The following is a 15,295-nucleotide window of genomic DNA, read 5'->3' as shown; positions in this document are numbered from 1 at the left end:
GGCCTTTTTTTTTTTTTTTTTTTTTTTTTGAAAAGGCCTTTTTATTGTCAAATTTATTGGGCCACATAGTGAAATTCTAATTTTAGTCTCTATTGATGAGGAAATTACATAATAACTAAAAGTTCCAAAAACTACTGTGAATTAAGTAATACTTTTAAATGAAAAGATTTTCTTTCACTGCTTATGAATACTTTTTTATTAATGACTAGAGGCCCAGTGCATGAAATTGTGTGCGCGTAGGGTCCCTAGGCCTAGCCTGCGATCAGGGCCATTTTCCACCCGCTTGCCAGACCCTGGCCGCTGCTACCGCTGCCAGGCACCTGGTTCCCCTTGCTGGCCCTTGTCCTGCCCCGCCACCACTGCCACAAGCCACCTGGTTCCCCTCGCCGGCCCTGGGTCCTGACCCGCCGCCACCGCCAGCCACGTGGTTCCCCTCCCAGGCCCTCATCCTGCCCCGCCGCCACCACCAGCCAGCTGGTTTCCCTCTCAGGCCCTTGTCCCACCCAGCCACCGCCAGCTAGCCAGTTTCCCCTTGCAGGCCCTTGTCCTGCCCTGCCGCCACTGCCAGCCACCCAGTTCCCCTCGCAGGCCCTCGTCCTGCCCTGCTACCGCTGCCAGGCACCTGGTTCCCCTTGCAGGCCCTTGTCCTGCCCCGCCGCCACTGCCACAAGCTACCTGGTTCCCCTCGCTGGCCCTGGGTCCTGCCCCACCGCCACTGCCACAAGCCACGTGGTTCCCCTCCCAGGCCCTCATCCTGCCCCGCCGCCACCACCAGCCAGCTGGTTTCCCTCTCAGGCCCTTGTCCCACCCCACCACTGCCAGCTAGCCAGTTTCCCCTTGCAGGCCCTCATCCTGCCCCACCACTGCCAGCCACCCAGTTCCCCTCGCAGGCCCTCGTCCTGCCCTGCTGCCACTGCCAGCCAGCTGGTTTCCCTTGCAGGCCCCCCACCTTATAGTGAATGGTCGAGTGGTCGTTCCGGTCGTTATGCTTATGGTCTGGCCTTTTATTATATAGGATGGCAGGAGATGGATCCCAGGGACTCGTTGTATGCCTGATCATTCTAGATTTTAGGTGATTGGGCTTGCCTAACATATTCAGCAGTTCATCCCCAAGTGTGTAACCCTTGAAGAGCAGCCTTGTGCAAGAAAAACATTGTTTTATGCCTGTCACTCATATTCTTTGTTTATCACTTGACAAAAGCTCAGACCTACAGAAAAGTTAAAAAATACTACAAAGGATTCTTGTATATCTTTAACCTAAATTCTTTAAACGTTAACATTTTACCCCATTTGCATTTACCTTTTCTCTTTATATTGTTTTACTTCCCCCTCCCCGAACTTTTTGAGAGTAAGTTACAGACATGATATCCTTTTACCCAATTTTTCCCTACACGTTTTTATGTCTAGTTTTGTGTAATCTGAAAAATGTTTCAGTTTTTGTGTTTCCTGACATTGACATTTTGACCAGTACTACGTGTTTTTTAAGAATGGCCCTCAATTTGGATTTGTTTGTCTTCTTGTGCTTAGAAATATCACAGTGAAGTGTGTTGCTGCTAGCTTGTCATATCAGGAGGCACATGATGTTAGCATTGATCATTTGGTTAAGGTGGCATCTGTTGGTTTCTTCTTTTTGATTAATACCTATCTTGTGGGGGGTGTATTTTGAAGCTGTGTAAATGTCAAGAACTCGGAAGGGTCTTGCAAGACAACAAATTAGCCATGGACGCTGGCAGCAGATAGGAGATAAAGGACTTTTTTTTGGAGGGAGTCAGAGATAAAGGACTTTTTTACTCATAGTAATAGCAATTTTACTCATAGTAATAGCAATGTAGTCAGTATGTCAGTATTTGCCTTCTCCCCCAACTCGGTTCCCACTGGGTGATGTGAACAGGACCAGGTGACCCCTGCACAAAAGAAGTCATGTTGTAGGAGACTTGAATCTTATATAAGGGGCAAGTAAGCCTGCCTGACGTTTGCCCAAGAGGAAGTCATTATCTTTATCTTACTGGACATTAGACAGCCTGCCCTTTGCTCAGGAGGAAAACACTGTTTCTACTGCGAAGGCTGTTCAGTATACAAACATCTTTCAGAAGCGACTCCAGAACAAAGGCAGTCGGTGTCTCTGCTTGCAAGACATGGAGAAACATGAGAGACTCACACGTTGAATTGTCTCCCAATAAACTTTGTTATTCAAACTTTCACCCACCAGTTTTTTGCATCCATTGTTAATTCTTGCTTGAATCAGTTGTGATTGTTGCCAAATGGTAAATTTTTAATTCTGTCATTCCTTTACATTTATTATTTGCTTTTTTTCTTTTTCCTGACTATTCCCCAGATACCTCACTTTTGCCCTCTGAGGTAACTTCCCAAGTAAACTCCCTGAATATAGGTCTTTCTTTAAGATTCTACATTTAAGGGACCTCAGGCTAAGTCACAAGGCACCTCAAACTCAGCATCTAAAATTGAGTTCAGTTTTTCCTTTAAATTCTCCTTCTGCTTTTTTAAAAAACATTTTCTATTATTATTTAGTGATTGTTTTTTCAGGCCAGAAACATGGTTGTGTCAGTTCTTTCCTTCCTTCCTTCACTCCTCACCAAGTTGTGTGGTTCTTCCTTCGACCTACCTACTGGTAATCAGTACTTCCGACTTCCTCCCCTAGTGTGTGCCTTTGCTCAGACTCTGATCAGCTGTTATCTGGACTATTACAGTCATCTTTCCACGGTTCCATTATTATTCCTTTCTAGTTTATCCTTCACAGATTTGCCTGAGTAATCCTTTAAAAATACAAATATGATTCTGTTTTTTAATTTGACTATGACTCGGTCTGGAAGACAAGGTTCTTTACAATGTCTTTTTAAAGTTGTCTTTCTTCTCAAGGACCATCTTGTTCTCTAGCTGCCCTCTGCACTGGCAAGTTACATTTTAGTGTGGAGATGGACAAACTTTCTTACAGGGCTAGTTGGCAAATATTTTAGGCTTTGCAAGCCACATGTGGTCTTAAAAAAACAACCCTTTAAAAATGTGAAAACCATTCTTAGCTTGTGGGTCAGACAAAAATAGTCTGGGTCCATCTTGGCCAACCATAAGCTGTGGGCGCTGTTCTAGCCAGTGTGTCATATTTTTCATTAGTCTCTGTCCTTACATGTGCTGTTGGTTTGTACTGCAAGGAACATCCTCTCCTGCCTAGCAGACTTCTTCGCAGCACCTTCCAAATTTAACGTTTAGGTTAACTTTCTACTGAATCCTTTTGTGCTCCTTTAGGGCATATGCTAATCATCCCCTTTTCTTTGCTGCCTGCATCCTTATGTTATTGCCCTCAGTGTTGTAGTTATATATGTACATATCTTTGCCTCTTGCTGGGAGCTCATTGATGAAAAAAATGTTTATTAGGTGGTGGTGGTGGGGAAAGGGGAGGCTAGAAGGGGTCAATGGGAAAAAAAAGCAGACATCTGTAAAACTTTCAACAATAAAGATTTTTTAAAAAATGTTTATTTATTGCTAAATTCTTCCTGTTCCTAAATGTCTTTACTTGATTTGAATTAAAAAAAAATTGAAGATAGAAATATAAATGGAATGAAATAGAGTATGGCTAATTGAATATGCTAATAAAATACCTAAAATGGTTGGTTATATATTTTTTTGAAATTAAAAAAATACAATTAAAGACGTTCCATTATTTGGTAGAAACCTCCCTCCCCCTTCGTTTAAAAATAATGGTAAGTGGCCTTGTTCTCCGCTTTTCTCTCTTGAGTCTGCTGACGCTGCCCCACTATCGCTGCTCTCTCAGCCTCCGGCGGCTCTCCCCTTGAGAGCACCATGCCTTCAATTAAGTTGCAGCGTTCTGATGGAGAGAGATTTGAAATTGATGTTGAAATGGCCAAACAGTCTGTGACTCAAGACCATGTTAGAAGAGTTGGGAATGGATGATGAAGGCGGTGATGAACTAGTTCCTCTACCAAATGTTAATGCGACAATATTAAAAAAGGTCATCAGTGGTGCACCCCTCACAAGGATGACCCTCCTGCTCCTGAGGACGATGAGAACAAAGAAAAGCAAACAGATGATATCCCTGTTTGGGGCCACGAATTCCAAGGAACACTTGTTGAACTTACTCTGGCTGCAAACTATTTAGACATCAAAGGTTTGCTTGATGTTACATGCCAGACTGTTGCCAATATGATCAAGGGGAAAACTCCTGAAAAGATTTGCAAGACCTTGCATATCAAAATGGACTTTACTGAAGAAGAGGAAGCCCAGGTACGCAAAGAGAACCAGTGGTGTGAAGAGAAGGAAAAGTTACAGTGCCTGACACTGTAACACTGTAAGGATTGTTCCAAATACTGGAGCACTGCTCTTTTATAATTGTTAGTATAATACAAACAGAAGACAAATGCAAATCAATTGTATTAGCAGAATATTGTCCTCATGGCATGTGTAATTTGGGTTTAGATTCCAAATGTATGGCTAAGTTTCTTCCAATATGATCAAAAGTATCTTTTTTCGTTGCTCTGAATAAAACTGAATTGTGGGTTCTCTATAAACAGTGGCATTTTGGGCTTTCCCTCTTTTTGCAAAGCAATTTCTGCTTAGTTTATTGTCCAGTTAAAAGGTCCAGTGACCTTTTCAAACTTGGCATTGTAAATAAAACAACTTGCAAAAGTTTTCTGAAATAGAAAAAATAAAAATAATGTAAATTTTGGCTATGAAAGTATAGAGTAATAGAATTAATTTTCATGCAACTGCCATCCTGGGTGCAAAATGACAGTACATATAATTGAAGTCTTTCTTTCTTTCTTTCTTTCTTTCTTTCTTTCTTTCTTTCTTTCTTTCTTTCTTCTTTCTTTCTTTCTTTCTGGCATTTTTATCATTTCCACACTTGTTTTTATACCATACCACATACTTACTATATCTAAAAGCACAATATAGATTTGTCAGCTGTTAATTTTATAATAAATGGTACATGCTCTTCTGCAACTTGTTTCCCCCCCCCACATTATTGTTTTAAGATTTATCCATGTTGATATGTGTAATTCAGCTAATTCATTTTGCTGCACATGATTAATTCTAACATGCACAGCTTTTCCTACATTTTAACTGCTTTGAAATTATGATACATTTTAAAACCAATGCTTTGCCCTTACAATTGTTATTTTTTCTCTTGTGGTATATAAATAAATACATGATGTTTGTGGTATAAAACGCACTTGTATTGTGTGTGTGTATGAAAAAGCTGTACCTTAACAATTCCTGTTGTGACAATTAGGTTATTTCAAAATTTTGTAACAATATACAGGGTAGCAGCGAACATTATTTTGCCTGCTTTGTTGTACTTATGTGTGAGAGTGTCTGTAGGCAGGAAGAAGAATTACTAGATTATGACCATTTCCAGTTTTGCTCTCTAAAGTGTTTGTATGTCTTACCCTAGTATATAAGTCTCTATTGCCTCACTCGTCAACATTGGGTATTATCTTATTTTTTGTCATTCTGATAGGTATGAAATGGAATCCTACCATAGTTTTAATTACTATTTTCCTTATTACTAGTCGAAGTTGAGAATTTTCTCTTAAGAAGTCTTTTGGCCTTTATTTCCCTTTTTTGTAAATTGCTTATTGATATCTTTTACCTATTTTCCTACTGAGTTTTGCCAAGCAGTGTGATTTCTTTAGATCTTTTGTCAGTTATATGTGTTGCCAGTATCTTCACTATATCTGTGGCCTATCTTTATTTCTGGTATCATTTGATAACTAAACAAAAGTTCAAATTTTAATAAAGTCAAATTTTTCAATCTTTTGCTCTTAGTTTGTGCTGTTTGTATCTTGTTAAAAGAAAAGCTTTCTTGTGGGATTTTTGCTCGGAAGCCTGTGCTATAGGAGATCCATTCCCCATAAGCAAAATAGATTGTGCTGGGGGGCTGAAGCTGACAGTGCTGGGAACTCGCAGGGGGGCCTGAGGGAGAGTTTTCTAATTAGCGAGGACAAATGGAAAGCAAAAGCAGTAGCTTACCAACTCTACTTTATAAATATATTATTTTTAATAAAGAAAACGAGATTCCTCAAGTTAGCAGGCATCTTTTTTTTTTTTTTTTCTTTTTTTGGTGGCAGCGGTGGGATCCGAAACCAGCAGGCATCTTTTTTAAAAAAATATATTTTTTTATTGGTTTCAGAGAGGAAGGGAGAGGAAGAGAGAGAGAGCCATCAATGGTGAGAGAGAATCAGTGATTGGCTGCCTCCTGCATGGCCCCACCCTGGGGATGGAGCTCGCAACCCAGGCATGTGCCCTGACTGGGAATCGAAGCATGACCTCCTGGTTGAAGGTCGATACTCAGTCACTGGGCCACACCGTAGTTTTCTTCCTAAGTACTCATGAAAGCGAAATCTTTAACTCTACTGATAAGCCACACTGGAATAACTATTATTTACATGAAACTAGATGGTAGATGGTATTAGTACCTTGAAGACTTCTTTATACCTTCTTTAATCTCTTTGATTGTCAGACCTTGTGGATCTAAGATGCAGTCATTTGTATAAAAATTAGATTTGTAGTAAAACCGATGTTGTAGTTTCCTATAAAAAATAAGTTTGAAAAGATGTGAGGCAATAGAATAGTTTGAGGCTTTTCAATTCAACTCTGTTAGACTTTGTGAGGAATGCAAACGTAGTTTAAGGACAGCATAATTTCTCTTTGGTTCACTAGCTACGTGAAATAAGTTGGCCCTGTTCTTTTTTTAAAAATATATTTTTATTGATTTCAGAGAGGAAGGGAGAGGGAGAGAGAGATAGAAACATCAGTGACGAGAGAGAATCATTGATAGGCTACCTCCTACACACCCCACACTGGGGATTGAGCCTGAAACCTGGGCATGTGCCCTTGGACCTGGGACCCTTAAGTCCTCAGGCTGACAGTCTACCACTGAGCCAAACTGGTTAGGGCGGCCCTGTTATTTTTTAAAAGTATTATGTAGGGTTGAAAGTCATTGCAGTTATGTGTAAAAGTCCTTTCTTGGAATGATCAAATTAATTATTCATTTGCTGTGTACATAAAAATGCTTTGGTGAAAATCACCTCCCCTAACATGGGTTACTTCTTTAACAAAAGTATGGCACTTGATTATACCTCCCCTAAAAAAAGCACTTCACTTCTTCAAAGCTCATCATACCTGAGATGTGTCAGGAAAAAGATTTGAGAGCCACTGTAATTAGATTTAGAATTTAGGATTCTTTTGCTGCTAAGCATCTTTTGTGTTATATAAGAGAAGTGTTAATTTGGAATCTATTTTACTAGAAGGACAAGAACTAGAATTTATCAAAGAATATTGGGCATTTGTGTGGTAGGAGGTAATCAATGGAAGAGGTTAATAATATTTTGAGGACAGAGTGTAAAATTCTTGTTGATATGGGCAGGGCAGATCCTGGGGGTTTGATTTAGATGAGGAAGCTAAAGAGAGGGCTCTGAGAGATGACTGGATCCAGGTAAAGACCAGAATAGGATGGGGACCTGGTAGTAGATCAAGAAGCACGTGTGCATGCACGCTCATGCGCCGTGGTGTTTTCCTGTTTTTTAACATGCTCACTTCTTTTTGTCCAGTATTTTTCAATCTTTTTGTCTTTGGTGCTGATCATCACATGCTGAGGTCACTTATAGTCTATAATTTATATTTGTGTAATTTGACTAATAACTCATCCCCCCATTAGTGAACTTAGTGCCACTCTAACTGTGGAGAACGTTAACTGTTTTTACATAGTGTGGCCCTCTAGCTCTGTTAGCTGTGACGCTATCAGATCAGAGAAGCACTGGTACATTTTACCTGATATAGCAATCTTACCTGTATTTTTCATTTCCTTTTCCATTCTGTCTCCCTTTAAAGAGTGTAGTAAGTTCACTTTTGAAAGTGAACTGCACCTCTGTTTACTTGTTTTTAATATATCCTGGAAGCATAGTTGATAGGTGTGTACAGAAAAGAAATCTGAATGGAAGGTTTTTATATAAACAGAATCAAAGGTTTACTTTGATATAATGTAGCTGTTTGCTTATTTCCAATTGAGTGAAAATATTCCCTAAAGTAACTTTCACCAAGGTGACTTTGTTGTTTGAATTGTTAGTTTTTGTTGTTTTGTTTTTGTGAAGTGTTGGCTACTGTTTATTATGAGGTAACATTTTTGAGATTTTCTTTAGGTAAAAAAATACTTTTTTTCTGTCTCTAAAGGCTTTTTTTGTTTTGTTATTTTCACTTATTTCTTCTTGTAGATCTTTATAAATCTTCAGTACTGATCACATTTTCATACGTGTGTCTTTAAAACAATGTTTTTTAGTTGATTTTTAGAAAATATGTTTTAATGGATTTGAGAGAGAGAGAGGAAAGGAGAGGGCGAGAAAAACATTGATGTGAGAGAGAAACCTCAATTGGCTGCCTTCTGCTGGGGATGGAGCCTGCAACCTGGCATGTGCCCTGACTGGGAATTGAACCCATAACCTTTTGGTGTATGAGATGATGCTCTAAAAGCCACCCTGGCCAGGGCTTAGAAATTCTTATCTGTGAGTTTCATCATCTGTGCTTCTGAATCTATTTTTATGGGTGCAGGTACAGGAATGACTTATGCAACATTCAAAGTAGCTGTAGCATTAACTAAAGTAGAGGTATTGAAATGCTTATCTTCTTCAAGGAAAAAAAATCTTGATGGAATTTAATTATTTTTTTATAAATTATGGATTTGACCCTTAAAAGTTTTCTTTATGAGATTTAAAATTGAACTTTTTTGTAATTAGTAAGTCCTTTTTCTCTCTCTTTTGCAGGTATGGCCTCACAAGTCTTGGTCTACCCACCATATGTTTATCAAACTCAGTCAAGTGCCTTTTGTAGTGTGAAGAAACTCAAAGTAGAGCCAAGCAGTTGTGTATTCCAGGAAAGAAACTACCCACGGACCTACGTGAATGGTAGAAACGTTGAAAATTCTCATCCTCTCTTAAAGGGTAGTGCTTTTCAGACAAAGATAGCGTTTAACAGACCTCGAGGACACAACTTTTCATTGCAGACAAGTGCTGTGGTTTTAAAAAACACTGCGGGTGCTACAAAGGTAATAGCAGCTCAGGCGCAGCAAGCTCAAGTGGAGGCACCTCCGACTGGGGCGTGGAGACCTAGGTTACATTTCCTAGGAGGCCCTCAGCGATGTGGATTGAAGCGCAAGAGTGAGGAGTTGGATAATCATAACGCAATGCAGATTGTCGATGAATTGTCCATACTTCCTGCAATGTTGCAAACTAACATGGGAAATCCAGTGACAGTTGTGACAACTACCACAGGAACAAAACAGAATTGCACTACTGGAGAAGGTGACTATCAGTTAGTACAGCATGAAGTCTTATGCTCCATGAAAAACACGTATGAAGTCCTTGATTTTCTTGGTCGAGGCACTTTTGGCCAGGTCGTCAAATGCTGGAAAAGAGGGACAAATGAAATCGTAGCAATCAAGATTTTGAAGAATCATCCTTCTTATGCACGCCAAGGTCAGATAGAAGTGAGCATATTAGCAAGACTCAGTACTGAGAATGCTGATGAGTATAACTTTGTACGAGCTTATGAATGCTTTCAGCACCGTAACCATACTTGTTTAGTCTTTGAGATGCTGGAACAAAACTTGTACGACTTTCTGAAACAAAATAAATTCAGTCCCCTGCCACTAAAAGTAATTCGACCCATTCTTCAACAAGTGGCCACTGCACTGAAAAAATTGAAAAGTCTTGGTTTAATTCATGCTGATCTCAAACCAGAGAATATTATGTTGGTGGATCCTGTTCGGCAGCCTTACAGGGTTAAAGTAATAGACTTTGGGTCAGCCAGTCACGTGTCGAAGACTGTTTGTTCAACATATCTACAATCTCGGTACTACAGGTAAGTGACAATTACTCTTTGGTTATTAAATAAATGTTGAAGTTCTGCCAAATGAAATAATTTTGTGTGTATATGTGATGAAAAAAAGACTGCTTCGGATAAATAAAGAAACCAACATAAGATCAGTTTAGGTTTGAGTGTCCATCGGTAGATGAATGGATAAAGAAGATGTCACACACATGCACATGCACACACACGTGCACACACACACACACACGTGTGCACACAGTGGAATATTACGCAGCATAAAAATGAAATCTTGCCATTTTCAATTTAATGAAATGTAAGATTAGCTTTTAGTTAATTTTTTTCTGGACACATTATTTTAAATTATCTTATTTACCAGCATGAGAATAATAGTGGTGTTTCTCCCCCCTACCCCCCACCCCATACCCTTTGTACTCTATAGATTCTGTCTTAAGAGCTTTCAGTAGTCAGCATCTATAATAATAAAATCGTAATATGCTAATTAGACCGGACAGCCAAACGACCTTCCGGACATCCTTCGAAGCCGCAGCTGCAAGGGCTGAGGCAAACGCCGTGGCTGTGAGGGCCAAGCCCTTTGCGCGAATTTCATGCATCGGGCCTCTAGTATTATATAAACCCCAGGCTCCATCTGCTGGGGCTCTATATTTAGTTCATTTGTTAGTAAATGACTTCATTTTCTTTGAGTCCTGCATTATTATGCATATCAGATTTAGTCCATGTCCTAGATTCCTTTTCTTTATTTGAAATCTTTCCGATCAGAGTAGAAAAAAAAAGCTTTATTTAATTTTTATACTTGATATTATAATTTTATAAAATGTTTCAAGAGAGTAAAGGAAATCTTTTACAAAGCAATCTAAAATGCTATATATCTATGATACTTGTTTCTACTAGTATTAGGCCTTTGCACAAATGTTAGCCTCTGTTGGCAATGAAAAAAAAAGCTGTGAATAATTGCTAAGTATAATTAGTAGTTTCTAATTTGTTTTTATATATATTTTTTCAAGTAAATAATTTACCTGAATATCAGAAGCTATACAATTGCGATGCTAACAGGTTCTGTGTTTAGAGTTAGAAAAAAGTGAAGTTTTTATTTGTAATAAATAAAAACTAGGGCTAGCATTTTGTTTGAGGTTACCTGATGTTGGTTGATTAAAAACAATGGGGGAAAAAAAACACAAAAAATTTGAAATGGGCTTTATGTCAATTAAATTCAAGAATTTGAAGAGTTAGTAAACATTAAGGTAGGTTGGTGAAAATATAGTATAGCCCTTAGGTACTGTTTTAATATGTAGTATAATTTTGCAGGAAAAGCACATAACTATTATTTTTTAAATGTTTTTTGTAGTTTATATTTGAAAACATTGCCAAATCTGGCTTAATTTATGAGTGAGGTTACTTATAGATCTGGTTTGGCAATAAATAGAAGTGTCTTATTGTTGTGTTTTACTCTTCGTTAAAAATATATTGTATTTGAAAAATGAAAGAAGTGGAAACTTACAAATTAAATATATTTTGAGCTAATCACAGTAGGAACACATATACCCCAGGTTCCAAGGTAAATGATTTGTGTTTAAACACAGGTTCATGTGTTCTTTTATTTCTTTGAACTGTGCAACACAGAAATGTAGTAGGGATATCTTAAAATAGATAGGGGACAGTGGCCAGAAATTGTTTACTACTATAGATGGTGAGGCTGTCTAGCTCTTGTGGTGATATAAGCCAGAAGTACATGCTAAGGGCATTGATTTGCTCAAGGTCAGCATGTTCTAAATTCAGCTGCTTGAGTGTGGTTTTTGTCAAGAACACATAGGGCTGTTGAATGCATAAAAGGTTTTAGCAGCAGAAGGTGCTGTATTTATGAGGTGTGGTGGCAATATTCAGGTCATGAATACCTTTTTTCTTTTTTTAAAAATATAGATTTTAGTTTGTGGTTCTGAGTCGTTTCAGAACATAGAGACAAGAAAGTGGACTATAAAGTAAGCTGTATAGCAGTTATATTCTTTGCTACTGCACTAATACTATATAATTTATCAATTGTTGAAGTAAAAAAATGTGTTCTATTTTGCATGTAATGCTGACAGGCATGTAAAGGTAACAATTTAGGCTTATCAGTTTTTGTTTAGGGCAGTGGTCAGCAAACTCATTAGTCAACAGAGCAGCAAACTGTGGCTCGCGAGCTGCATGTGGCTCGCGAGCCACAATTTGCCGACCACTGGTTTAGGGCATTCCCACCCCCTCATGCCTTTTTAATCCTTAAGTTTCAAAGACAATGTTTCTGTAATAAAGGTACATAGAATGACCGCCCCCCCAAAGTAATAACTAATATTTTATAAAGGGTTACTTTATAAATAGAAATAACTATGTATGTAACCTGCATCATTTTTCCAAGTGATTTTACGTATATTTCCTGTTTTGTTTCTCATGTTTCATCCCTGGGAGTTGAGTAAGACAATTGGTGGAATTCCTATTTAATAAATAGAAAAACTGAGGCTTACACAAGCAGACAGGTCCAAACTTGGGCTCATAATTTTTGTTGAGCCCTTTTTGTTGGCTGGCACTGTGCTAGGTGCTAAGGGTACAGTGGTGATTAAAACATGATTTTATCATTCAATGGAGAACAGTAGTTTGTCTCAAAATGCTAGGGAATAGGTGTGTGCACAGTACTTCGGCGACCCAGAGGAGGGCGTTTAGCCCAATCTGAGGGTTCAGAGAAGGCTTTTGGGGAGAGATGACTCCTAAATGAGCCTCCAGAGGGGAAATAGGACTGACTAGTCTTTATTTTTTTTGCCTTTATTTATTTTTTAAGTTTCTTTATTAATTAAGGTATTATATGTGTCCTTACTCCCCCATTACCCCCCACCTCCCATTCATGCCCCCACCCCCCTGTTGTCTGTGTCCATTGGTTAGGCTTATATGCATGCATACAAGTCCTTTGGTTGATCTCTCCCCCTTACCCCCACCCTTCCCTACCTTCTCTTAGGTTTGACGTTCTGATCGATGTTTCTCTGTCTCTGGATCTGTTTTTGTTTATCAGTTTATGTTCATTATTTTCCATAAATGAGTGAGATCATGTGATATTTATCTTTCTCTGCCTGGCTTAATTCACTTAGCATAATGCTCTCCAGCTCCATCCATGTTGTTGCAAATGGTAAGAACTCCTTCTTTTTTACCGCAGTGTAGTATTCCATTGTGTAGATGTACCACAGTTTTTTAATCCACTCATCTGCTGATGGGCACTTAGGCTGTTTCCAAATCTTAGCTATGGTGAATTGATATGTTTTTATTGATTTTTAGAGAGGCGCGGGGAGAGAGAGAGAGAGGGAGAGAGACAAAGAGAGAAAGAGAAAGAAACATCGATTTTTAAAAAAAATATATTTTATTGATTTTTTACAGAGAGGAAGGGAGAGGGATAGAGAGCTAGAAACATCGATGAGAGAGAAACATCGATCAGCCGCCTCCTGCACACCCCCTCCTGGGGATGTGCCTGCAACCAAGGTACATGTCCTTGACCGGAATCGAACCCGGGACCCTTCAGGCCACAGGCTGACGCCCTATCCACCGGGCCAAACCGGTTTCAGCCATCGATTTGTTGTTCCACTTATTTATGCATCTATTGGTTGATTCTTGTATGTGCCCTAATTGGAGATGGAACCTGAAACTTTGGTGTGTGGGGACCATGCTCTAACCAACCGAGCTACCTGTCCAGGGCTCCTTTTTCCTTTATTAGTTTATTTTAAAAATATATATTTTTATTGATTTCAAAGAGGAAGGAAGAGGGAATCATTGATTGACTGCCTCCTGCATGCCCTCTACTGGGGATTGAGCCTGCAACCTGGGCATGTGCCTCACTGGGGAATTGAACCATGACCTCCTGGTTCATAGGTTGATGCTCAACCACTGAGGCACACCAGCTTTTTCCCTTATAATGCCTTCTCTGATTGCTGGGAAACTTGACTCTCATTGTCCACGTATGTTACTTATTTGCTCAATTCTAGAATACATTTAAAGTAGTTTTGAAATTGCTAACCTATACCACTGCTAATTTGCCAACTAGAGTACAACATTTATTTATAGTTCTTTTAGTCTTTTAGCCTTAGACTTGGAGTGTGTGGTCAAACTATTGTGTATCAGAGTTACTTAGGTTAGTTCTTCCCCAAGCCTCTTCTTCCCCACCTTCAGCATGATTATGTTATTTATTTAAATATAATTAAGTTCATTTATTTGTACTTCATTCTGGGTCCCCCATGTGTGTGTTTGTTTATTTATTTGATTAAGTGAAACATTAACATAGATCTAAAAATAAGAACTTTACCAAAAGGTTATCTCAGAAGTGTGACATGCCCTTGCCCCCATCCATTCCACGTCATTCCAACCCAACCCATTTTGGTAACCCTTCTCATTAGTTTCTGTGTGTGTGTGTGTGTGTGTGTGTGTGTGTGTGAGAGAGAGAGAGAGAGAGAGAGAGAGAGAGAGAGAGAGAGAGAGAGAGAGAGAGAGAGAGACCTGTTATGTCCTTTGCCCATTTTTCTATTAAGAGTTTGGTTCTTGCCCTACCAGTGGTGGCTCGCGAGCTGCAGTTTGCCGACCACTGCCCTAAATGGTTTGGCTCAGTCGTCGGCCTGTGGACTCAAGGGTCCCAGGTTCAATTCCAGTCAAGGGCATGTACCTTGGTTGTGGGCACATACCCAGTAGGGAGTGTGTAGGAGGCAGCTGATCGATGTCTCTCTCTCATCGATGTTTCTAACTCTCTCTCCCTCTCCCTTCCTCTCTGTAAAAAATCAATAAAATATATTAAAAAAAAAGAGTTTGGTTCTTTGTCCCTTCAAATTTTTTAAACATATATTTTTAAAATAAGTTTTTATTGATTTCAGAGAGGAAGGGAGAGGGAGAGAGAGAAACACCAACGATGCGAGAGAATCACTGATCAGCTGCTTCCTGGGGATCGAGCCCACAATGGGGCATGTGTCTTGAACCAAAATTGAACCCTGACCTCCTGGTTCATAGGTCAGTGCTCAACCAATGAGCTAGACCAGCTGAACACATGCGTTACTTTTTCTTTTGTAATATATTTTTATTGATTTCAGAGGGGAAGGGAGAGGGAGAGAGAGATAGAAACATCAATGACGAGAGAGAATCACTGATCAACTGCCTCCTGCACGCCCCCTTCTGGGGATTGACCCACAACCTGGGCACGTGGTGCCCTTGGCTGGAATCGAACCTGGGACCCTTCAGTCCACAGGCAGATGCTCCGTCCACTGAGCCAAACCAACCAGGGCCACATGCATTATTTTTAATAACATTATAACTTGTTTATTTGTCCAGCCTCACCTTGAACTCTTTTCAGTAATCACAGGAAACTTCCCTTCTAAAACTGGGTCCTGCTCATACCCATGAGTACCTAAGGTATTTAAGGTGGGAGTAT

General features: G+C 39.5%; 1 protein-coding gene and 1 pseudogene across 6 annotated transcripts in view; both read left to right on the top strand.

Annotated features, from left to right (window-relative positions):
* The window catches only part of HIPK3 (homeodomain interacting protein kinase 3), a 71,588-nt gene that overhangs the window by 13,575 nt on the left and 42,718 nt on the right, over nucleotides 1–15,295 (top strand). For all 5 annotated transcript variants that reach the window (XM_080641729.1, XM_080641728.1, XM_080641727.1 and 2 more), the window contains exon 2: nucleotides 8,790–9,885. In XM_080641729.1, coding sequence (XP_080497855.1) covers nucleotides 8,792–9,885 — 1,094 coding nt within the window. In that variant the 5' untranslated portion in view covers nucleotides 8,790–8,791. The remainder of the gene's footprint in view (nucleotides 1–8,789; nucleotides 9,886–15,295) is intronic.
* Nucleotides 3,817–4,325, top strand: LOC308234251 (S-phase kinase-associated protein 1-like; annotated as a pseudogene). Its single transcript has one exon. The product of its transcript is annotated as an S-phase kinase-associated protein 1-like (transcript).

The sequence above is a fragment of the Plecotus auritus genome (genome assembly GCF_963455305.1).
Source record: "Plecotus auritus genome assembly, chromosome: 9".
Lineage (NCBI taxonomy): Eukaryota > Metazoa > Chordata > Mammalia > Chiroptera > Vespertilionidae > Plecotus > Plecotus auritus.
This window is presented reverse-complemented; position numbering and strand designations above follow the sequence as displayed.